The 9,775-nt window shown below is 59.6% G+C and overlaps 1 protein-coding gene across 1 annotated transcript; it reads left to right on the top strand.

The window, feature by feature from the left end:
* The first annotated feature begins 4,209 nt into the window (after positions 1-4,209).
* Positions 4,210-8,126, top strand: FADD (Fas associated via death domain). Its single transcript, XM_029956828.1, has 2 exons — positions 4,210-4,635; positions 7,008-8,126. Exons 1-2 carry the CDS (start codon positions 4,350-4,352, stop codon positions 7,370-7,372), a joined length of 651 nt encoding a protein of 216 aa, XP_029812688.1. The 5' UTR covers positions 4,210-4,349; the 3' UTR covers positions 7,373-8,126.
* Positions 8,127-9,775: the final 1,649 nt, after the last annotated feature.

Genomic DNA, 9,775 nt, shown 5'->3' with positions numbered 1-9,775 from the left:
CTCTGAGTCAGCGCCCGGCACAGGGTGCTGCGTGTCCCAGAGCCAGGATTCACGGGCCCAGGAATCAAGGGCCGGAAATGGCAGGGGCCCCGCTCACTACTGCCCCTAGTGACCCGCTAGCAAATTGTTTGCGTCCCGCCCCTGTGACCTAGGGTCTCAGCCGCAGAGGGACGCTTCCGTCCATCAGGAGACACAGCAGTGACCCCACTGACCCGGCAGATCAGACTGCCACCGGGCCCCTCAGGCCCTCCTGTCCCTGAGCCAACAGGCAGAGAAGGGAGGTGTGGCGTTGTCGGTGGGGGGATCGATCCTGACAGCCAAGGGCACAGGGACCGCTGCCCCACAGCGGGGAGGAGGGAAGCGTGGGTCTGGCAGTGACGATGGGGCGTCTCTTAGTAGCACCCCTGGGACTAGGTCCACCCAACCCAGGGAGGACTAGTAATGGTCCAGACCCTCAGGCAGGAGGTGTGGGGTCGCTGCACCAGGTTAGGAAGCACAGCCGGCTGGGTGCTTGCTGGGGGCAGAGTGGGTCGTGGAAGAAGGGCGTTCTGATGACCACAGGGCCTCCCGGGCTTTACAGAAACGAGCGCTGTAATTGTCGTATTTCCTCCTGATTCTTCTATGAATGTGTGTTTGCACACACATGTGCATGCATTGGTGAAAGAAATCAAAGAAAACCTAAATAAATGGAGAGACATACTATGTTCATGGATTGGAAGATTCAATATGGTAAAAGATGTTAATTCTCCCCAAACTGACCTATGGATTTAATGCAATTCCTATTTAAAAATCCCAGCAAGTTTTCTGGACAGAGACAAGCTTATTTTTGAATTGATATGGAAAGACACAGAACCTAGAATAAAGCAGAATAAAGTCAGAGGAATTGCTCCACACAAAATTAAGATTTCCCATGTAGCATCGACAAAGGTGGTCTTGGTGGGGGATAGAATCATAGATCAGTGGAGCAGAACAGTGGCAAGAGAAGGAAAACAAATGTGCTCAACAGAGTTTTTGGCAAAAGCAATCCAACAGGGACAAGGATGGCTTTCCAACAGATGGCACAGGAGCGATTCGACACCTACAGGCAATGCAAACAAAACAGCCTAAACCCTACACTTGGTACAAAAACTAACCCAAGATGGATCACAGAATGACAAAGAAAACTATGACACTTTTAGGAAAAAAAAATATATAGGAGAAATCTTTGGGACCCAGGGGTAGGCAAAGGGATCTTAGATGTGATACCAAAAGCATAATCTGTAAAAGGATAATTAAATAAAAGTAAAGGCCATGTAAAGAGAGTAAACAGACAAGCTTCAGACGGCAAGGCAGGCGGCGGCTCAGACCGGGTCTAGTTGTGCCGAGGGGGATTCAAATTACCCGCGCCCACATAACATTCATTCAGTAACAAATCGTGAGCACCTCTGAGCTGCAGCCAGTGCTCTGGGGGCTCCGAGTTCCTGCCTCACGCTCTGGCGGGAGAGATGGCAGCCAAGTATATGGTGAATCAGGAGACACGGGCGTGTCAGGGACAAAGAAACCCTAGCAGCGCTCGCGGGGGTGGGGGGTGGGGTCGTGTGCCCCTCCTCGGCTCACACCCTGCCTCACGGGCTCCTCCACTTCCCCCGCACCGCGGGGCGCCCTGACCCTCCATTCTGGCTGCTCTCTCCACAAGGTCACCTCATCCAGCAAGTGCTCTAGGTCCTATACGAGTCGGGGCTAGAGTCTCTCCAGAGAAGCAGGACCAGTAGGACACACAGTGGTCTTTGCAAGAGGAGACCTATTCTAAGAAGTGACCCAAGGGGCACCTGAGTGGCTCCGTCAGTGGGATGTCGGACTCTTCGTTTCGGCTCAAGTCATGATCCGAGTCAGGCTCCACACCGAACATGGTGCCTGCCTAAGATTCCCCCTCCCCCTCTCCTCTGCCTCTCCTCTGCACACTCTCTAAGATTCTCTCTCTCCTTCTCCTTCTGCCTCTCCTCTGCATTCTCTCTCTCTCAAAAAAACAAACCAAAACCTTCTTTTTCTTGTCCCTCTGCCTATAAAAGCTTTCTGTTTTTATACTCATCTCCCCAAACTCCGGTCCACTTGCTACATGGAATGCTGCCTGGCTCGCAAATTGTTGAATAAAGCCAATCAGACCTTCCAATTTACTCAGCTGGATTTTGTTTTTTAACAGTGGAAGGAATCGAAACGTCCATGAGCTGATGACTGGATATAGAAATGTGGTCTATCCGTACAATGGACTACTGACCCATTAAAAAGGAAGAAAGCACTGTCACCTGCTGCAACATGGGTGAACCTTGAAAACACTTTGCACAGTGGAGGAAAGCAGGCAGAAAAGGCCGCCGAGGGTGTGGTCCCATTTCTATGAGACGTCCAGGACGGTCAAATCCAAAGAGGCAGAAACTAAAGTAGTGGTGATCAGGGGCTGAGGGGAGGAGGAGGGAGAGGAGGTGGCTGCTGACGGGCAGCAGGTTTCTACTGGGAGTGACGAGAATGTTCTAAACGGAGCTCACGGTGAGGTCTGCACAGCCTTGGGCCACACCGAAGTGTGCTCTTTAAACAGGTGAGTTGTGCGGGTGTATGCGTCTCAGTTAAATATATATACTTATGTGCATATATATATTTATGTATATCTGTGCTTATTTATTTTGAGAGAGAGAGAGAGTGAGAGAGAGCGTTCCAGGGGAGGGTCAGAGAGAGAGAGATTCCCAAGCAGGTTCCTCACCTTCAGTGCAGGGCCCCATGGGGGGGGGAGAGGGCGGGAGAGGGAGGGGGGGCCTTGATCTCACCAGAGGTGAGATCATGACCTGAATAGAAATCAAGGGTTGAAGGGGCACCTGGGTGGCTCAGTCAGTTGAGCACCGGACTTTGGCTCAGGTCATGATCTCACCGTTTGTGAGTTTGAGTCCCGTGTCGGGCTCTGTGCTGATAGCTCAGATTCTCTCTCTCTCTCAAAAATAAATAGATATTAAAAAAAAGAAACCAAGGGTTGGATTGTTAACCAACTGAGCCACCCAGGCGCCCCCACCTTTATTTTTTATCTTATTTTTTTAAATGTTTATTTATTACTGAGACAGAAAACAGGGTATGAGTGGGGAGGGGGCAGAGAGAGAGAGAGAGAGAGAGGGAGACACAGAATTCAAAGCAGGTTCCAGGCTCTGAGCTGTCAGCACAGAACCCAGTGCAGGGCGTGAACCCATGAACCGTGAGATCATGACCTGAGCTGAAGTCGGATGCTCAACCGTCTGAGCCCACCAGGCGCCCCTATTTTTTAAGGTAACTCGGATGGCTTCACTCCTCTGCTTACACTCTGCATCGGCTCCAATCCCAGGAACAGGAAAGCCTGGTCTCCACCTGGCCCTTGAGGCCCCTCCTAACCTGCCGCTCCCCTCTCCTCTCTGGCACCTCCTGCATCGTCGCTCTGCTCCAGACCCACAGGTCCCCCGTCTGTTCCTAGAACCTGCGCTTTCACCGGCCCCGCCCAACCTCTTCCCCCCCACCCCCTACACCTGGCCGCTGGCCCCCACACCTGCACCTGCACGCCTGCTCGGCCGCCCCTCTAACCGTGTCCCCACCCCCGCACTCCCCTCCCCTTCCCTCCTTGCCCCGGCTCTCACTAACTGCGGCCTCGCTGCGCGACTTTCCAACCTGTATTCCGTGAGCTTGGGTGCCAGTGACTTTACCCCAGGTGGGCGGGCCCCTCTCCTTGCTCCCAAATGTGTCCCCAGCACCTACTGCCTGGCACACAGTAGGCTTTCCACAAATACTAAAAACATTAAAAAACATAAATGACTATAATTTTAAAAATCAAGTATTCATGAAATCGAACGTTAGCGCTTCCATAAACCTCCGGACAGTCTTTTTCTAACGAGATGCACAGGGAGCACTGAAGGCCCCGTTCTGACCTGCACTTTCACAAACGTTGATAATAAACGTATTTATTATCGGCATCCGCGGCGCACCCGGACCACGACACTCGGGCCTGTCCTCCCCGCCCTCACTCAGGCCCGGAAACCCCCGACTGCCGCCACACCCCACTGGGCGGGAGCAGGCCCGCAGCGCGCAGGCGCTCTGGCGGCGGCCGGGCGCCTTCCGGGCGGAAACGACTACAGTACGGCCCGGGGCGCATGCGTAGATGCCGGAGTTCTCGCGAGATATCGGAAAAGCCGGCTCTGGCGTGGACTTCCGGTGGCAGGGCCTCCGGCGCTGGGCGGTTAAGAGGGAAGCCGGGGGCGGTGGGCACCGCGGGCGCCGCGGGGGCCTGCGGGGCAGCCGAGAGGGCCGCGGGGCGGAGCGGGACACTGCGCGGAGGGCCGAGCCGGGCCCCGCCGCGGCCCGCCGCCATGGACCCGTTCCTGGTGCTGCTGCACTCGCTGTCGGCCAGCCTGTCCACCAGCGAGCTGACCGAGCTCAAGTTCCTGTGCCAGGGCCGAGTGAGCAAGAAGAAGCTGGAGCGCGTGCAGTACGGCGTCGACCTCTTCACCGTGCTGCTCGAGCAGAACGAGCTGGACCGCGAGCACACCGGGCTGCTGCGCGAGATGCTCGCCTCCCTGCGGCGCCAGGACCTGCTGGGGCGCCTGGACCACTTCGAGGCGGGCGCGGCGGCCGAGGCCTCGCCGGAGGAGCGAGGTGGGCGCGGGGCCGGGGGGACAGTCCTGGAGGGCGGGTGAGATGCCCTGTTCGCAGAGGGCAGAGCCCAGACTCCTCAAACTTAACGTACTCCGTCTGGGTTGCAAAACACGAACACACACACCCCGATTCTCCCGGCTTCTGTGGACGTCGCTCCAAAGGAAAGGGTGTTGCCCACCTCCTCTGAGCAGAGAGGAGTGGACAGAAAGGGGGCAGGGAGCTCGGGGACCCTGCACTGCTGCTTTTGGTTTCGTTCTGCCTCTGGGACTGCCCCGGCTGCTCCCTTGACCGCAGCGTGAGCGCCGTTCTGCCCTGGCTCTTAGCGCAGGGGTTAGGGACTGCCCCGGCTGCCTCAGACGGTTTGGGACCAATGTCTAGGCGTATTCGTGTCTTACAAGGCGGAGGACTGTGGCTGGGACGTGTTAAGTGACTTGCCTAAGATGCACTGCCTACACCTACCAAGGACTGAACCGAGGCAGCCTGGGGTTCCCCGGGCAGAGTTTGAACCTGCCACCTCGCTGACCAGTCCATTCTGTGTGGCTTTCTTCCCTGTGCTCAGGCACTCCGTCTCTCCACCTGCCCCTGGGGCTCGTGAGAGTTTGCAGGAGTAAGAATTGAGACCTGGGTAGAGCAGGGCTTCTCAGCCCCGCCCTAGTGTTCTCAGCCCCTGGGAGGGGGAGGGGAGGAGTGCTCGGCCCACCCCCTCAGGGGCTTTAAGCTGTGGCCTGGCATCTAAAAGGATGGAAATGTAACACCACCGGCGTTACTCCGGGAAGACTCTTGCTTGGGGTGCCCGGGGTGGGGGGCGGAGGTGCTCAGTCGTTTGAGCCTCTGACTCTTGATTTTGGCTCAGGTCATGATCTCGTGGTTTGTGAGTTCGGGCCCTCCATTGGGCTCCGTACTGACCACGTGGAGCCTGCTTGAAATTATCCCTCTCTGCCCCCTCCCCACTTGTGTGCTCGCTCACTCTCTCTCTTTCAAAATAAATAAATTCAAAATATTTTTAAAAAGGAAGACTGCTGCTTATAGGTGCAGATAGAGACAGCACAGCTGTGCCTAAAAGCAGGCAGATTCGAATTTCATACCTGCACACGCGCACACACACCCACATGCACACACACCTGTGCCGTGCGGTGCAAACAGGACAGACGAATTCTCTTTCCAAGGACGTTGAGTTGATGAGATCGTTAACACGATACGTTTAAAAAGCCTCCACGAGAAATGGACGCTAACGTGTGGATGCGCGTGTGTCCGTGTTTGCGCGTGCGTCGCAGGAGAGCGCCCGAGGTGAGCGGGTGTGGGCGGGCTGAGCAGGGGCGACCCTGACCGCTTCACGGGAGGCGGCGCGGCCCGGTACGAGGCCATCAGGCGGCACTGTCTGGCTGTGGGACCTCGGGCAAACCGCCGGTCTTCCCCGTGCCTCAGTTTCTTCGTCCGTGCGATTGGTCTGAGCACCACGAGTGCCCACCCCCCGGGGCTGGAGGAGGCGCTCACGGGCTGCCGGCATCGCCAGGGCTCGTAGCTGAACACGCTCCAGGCCCCTCCGAGCACCATTTTGTCCTTCCCCCCCGCCCCGCCACCGCCTCTGGTCTGCTGCTTGCTGGTCTCAGGAGCGACTTTTTAGCAGATGAGGACAGGGTAGCCGAGGACCAAAGATGGCTGGTTGGTGCGGCCAGCTTCCGGAAAAGGGATCGGGTTGTCTTCGTGCCCCGGGGGCAGCCATACAACCAACCACAACTTGGGGCCTCAAAGCGGCAGCGCAGAGCAGACTCCCTCCCGGGTCCAGAGCCAGGGGTCAGAGGTCAAGGTGCCGTCAGGGCCAGGCTTCCTCCGGAGGCTCGAGGACAAGGTCCTCCCCACCTTCTCCCGCTTCTGGGGGCTCTAGGTGTTCATTCCCTGGCTTATGGCCACCTGTCTCCAGTGGCCGCCCCCGTGGTCACGTGGTTCCCTCCTCCATGCGCTTCCCAGGATTCGTGTCACTGGCTTTGGGGCCCGGGATGGTCTCCTCCCAACATCCCCAACTTAATCCCATCTGCAAAGAGCCTTTTCAAAGTAGATCGCTGTTCACAGTTTTAGGCACTTGATATAATGGGGCCACCATTCAACCCACTGCAGGCCCTCACTCAGTTTCCCCCGTCCCAAGCCATTAGCTCACCGCACGCCCCCTGCCCCCGCTGGCACGTCTTCAGCAGGCCACAGCTCCCGAGTGGTGGTTCTGGAGTGGGCTCGGGACTGGACTGGAGGCCGCCCTCGGGCTCTCCGGGACACTCGCCCCGCCCCGCACTCCGGCCACCACTGAGCGTGTAGGGCTACTGGTCTTCTAACGGGGCCCCCACCCGGGCCTCCGCTAAGTCGTTTTCTTCTTCCCCCAGACCTGCATGCAGCGTTTGACATCATCTGTGATCACGTGGGGAAGGACTGGAGAAGGCTGGCCCGCCAGCTTCGCGTGTCTGATGCCAAGATCGATGCCATCGAAGAGCGGTATCCCCGCAACCTGACCGAGCAGGTGAGGGAGTCGCTGAGAGTCTGGAAGAGCAGCCACAAGGAGGGCCCGCCCGTGCCCCACCTGCTGAGGGCCCTCAGGGCCTGTCGGCTGAACCTGGTGGCCGACCTCATCGAGGACGAGCAGCAGGCCCGGGCCCTCGACAGCCAGAGCGGCGGCGGCACCAGCAGCAGCAGCACGGTGTCGCTGACGTCATGGAACTCAGACAGGCCCTCCTCGGGGGTCCCCTGGTGACCTGGCGACCCTTCTCCGGGGGCACCTAAGGGCATCTGCACGGCCCGAACTTTGGTTCCCCACCAGGGTTGACCAAGTGCCTTCCACGTGCCGGTGCCGCGGTGCCTGGCCGTGAGCCAGGCCAGCACGCGCTCTGTGCCAGGCGGGGCTCCGGGCGCACAGATGCTCCCGCTCGCTCCTCACATCGCCCCGGGGGGGGGGGGGGGGTCTGTGGTCCCGTTAAGTGAGGACCTGCGGGAGAAGTTTAGGATCGTGTCCAGCACACAGAAGGGACGTGAAAATCAGCGTCATCATGTCGCTAGCTCTGGGGGGGGAGACAGTGCCGAGGCCAGCAGCCGTGGGGGCCGGGGCGTCAGCCGGGGCCTCGGGCTCCAAGTCCACATGCGACCACGGGGGCGTTGTGCTGCTCCCAGAGCTGGCCAGAGGCTTTGAGGCCGCGGTGTAGACCTGTGTCCCAGCGCAGGTGCCGTGGGGAAGCCTGTGGGCTCGTGGCCCTTTCACATGTTATGGGACAGTAAGGACGGCGGGAAGTGACACTGAAGTGCTCAGCGGTGACGGGTACAGAGTGTGCTCCACAAATGTCAGTTCTTGGAAGTATTATGACTTCTCTGGTGCCACGGTTTGTTATTTTGTATCAAAATCACTGTTTTGTATCAAAATCAGAGTCAGTAAGGGAGCTGGGGCCTGTAATTTTAAATAGTGATCTTCCTGCTTCGAAGGTGATCCTATTAAAGCTGTGCCTTGACAGTGAAAAGTCCACGACGCAGAGAGCTTTCTGTTCCCGTGGACGGCGCGCTCCCGTCCCGTCGCAGCCGGCTTCCGCCTCCCTTGCAGCGTCTGTGAGGCCGGGCCATGAGCGGGGCAGCCGGCCTCACGACGGCCCCAGGAAACCACGCCAGTGTTGGCCACCTCGCGCCAGCCGCGGGCCCGCCTGTCTCTGGCCGAGTGGCTGTCCCTTGCTCAGGCCTTCCAGCCGCGACCTTGAGAAGCCGCACGTGATGTCCTTCCGTCCACCTTGACCTTAGGCCGCTGAGCCGCGGACCAGCCTGCGGCAGGTACGCCCGGTGTCAGGCACCGCGCTGGCGGCCGGGCCGGAGCAGGAGACCAGAACCGGGTGGCCCGCCTTGCAGGCGCCCGACACCTGGCCGGGAGCACGGGCGGGAACCGGTTCGCTGGTTTGGGCGCTCCCAAGGGGCCCAGCCAGTCCAGGGCCCCTGCCGCCGCGGCCCGGCCCCATGTCCTGTGTCCTGTGTGGGCCCCGCGTGCCAGCCCATTCTACGGGTGACAGACGCGCCGTCACGGCCCGTGACTGTCGGTGGCTTGGCTTATGAGTAGCTTAGGGCGGGGGGCGGGAGGTTTTCTGGAAGACGTGCCCGTTCCTAGAACAGAGGCGGACTTGAGAGGGTCTTCCATTCCCTCAAAGCTGAGGACACCCCGACACCCACCCCGTGTCCCCGATGCCTCGCACGCCCCGCGCCAGGTGTGCCGCCAGGGGCCTTGGCGCCCGCGCTTCCCACACCGTCTCCTCTCAGGCCCGCGCGGGGTGCCCCCCGCACCCTGTGCACGTGGCGAGGCGGGAGGAGCAGGGCCCTGAGCAGCCTTGCGCGACCCCCTCCCCGGGCCCGGATCGGAGCGGCGGGCTCGGGAACGGTGATGGGTGAGAAGAGTCCGTGCTGCTCCGCGGGGCCGGGCGCCTGGGGACGGGGTGAACGGGCACGAGCCCCCCGGAGCAGGGGGCCCGACGCCAGGCCGGAGCACTGGGGGGAGGCCCCCTCGAACGCACGCGGGGCCCCCGCTTGGTGGGACGGAAGGAGTGGGGGGCGTGAGACAGAGGGTACACGGCGAGCGCTTGAGCCTGAGTTTTGGGGTGCCACACAGACTTGCTGTGTTTTCCACATTTTCTGAGTTTTTCCTCATCTGCCAGACAGTGAACGGGTGTGGCCGGGGAGCTGGGTGGGGTCCTGGCCCCGCCCCTGTGGCTTCCTCGCGCTCGGCAGGGACCACCAGGGAGACTTGGGCGCTTGCCCAGATGCGCGGCGGCGGAAACGGCAGCAGTGACATCTCACCCGGAGCCCCGGAGGTTTGTCAGGAGTCTCTTCCGGTCCTGCGGCCTCTGGTCCTGGCGCGTCTTCTCGTCCCCGCTCCCAGAACCACTGCTTCGGGGTGGCAGGGCCTCTGGGGCTGTGGTGACCGCTGGGGACGGATCTGATTGCCCTCTGAGCAGAGCCACGACCTCTGTGACGGAGCGGCTGCTCCACAAAGAAGACAATCCACGTTCCATTCCTTTCTTTGCCCTTTTCTTTTTTTTTTTTTGCTAAACAGATACTTCCAGTGAGGTGCGCGGAAGTCACGTGGCTCCCTTGAAAAGTAAGGTTAGAGCCGCTTTCTGCGCCTAGTTCTTCC

The sequence above is a fragment of the Suricata suricatta genome, chromosome 11 (genome assembly GCF_006229205.1).
Source record: "Suricata suricatta isolate VVHF042 chromosome 11, meerkat_22Aug2017_6uvM2_HiC, whole genome shotgun sequence".
Classification (NCBI taxonomy): Eukaryota; Metazoa; Chordata; class Mammalia; order Carnivora; family Herpestidae; genus Suricata; species Suricata suricatta.
This window is presented reverse-complemented; position numbering and strand designations above follow the sequence as displayed.

Coding starts and splice junctions, on each gene's coding strand:
- FADD (XM_029956828.1), top strand. CDS start 4,350: ATGGACCCGTTCCTGGTGCTGCTGCACTCGCTGTCGGCCAGCCTGTCC. Junction 4,636..7,007: donor GGCCTCGCCGGAGGAGCGAG/GTGGGCGCGGGG, acceptor TTCTTCCCCCAG/ACCTGCATGCAGCGTTTGAC.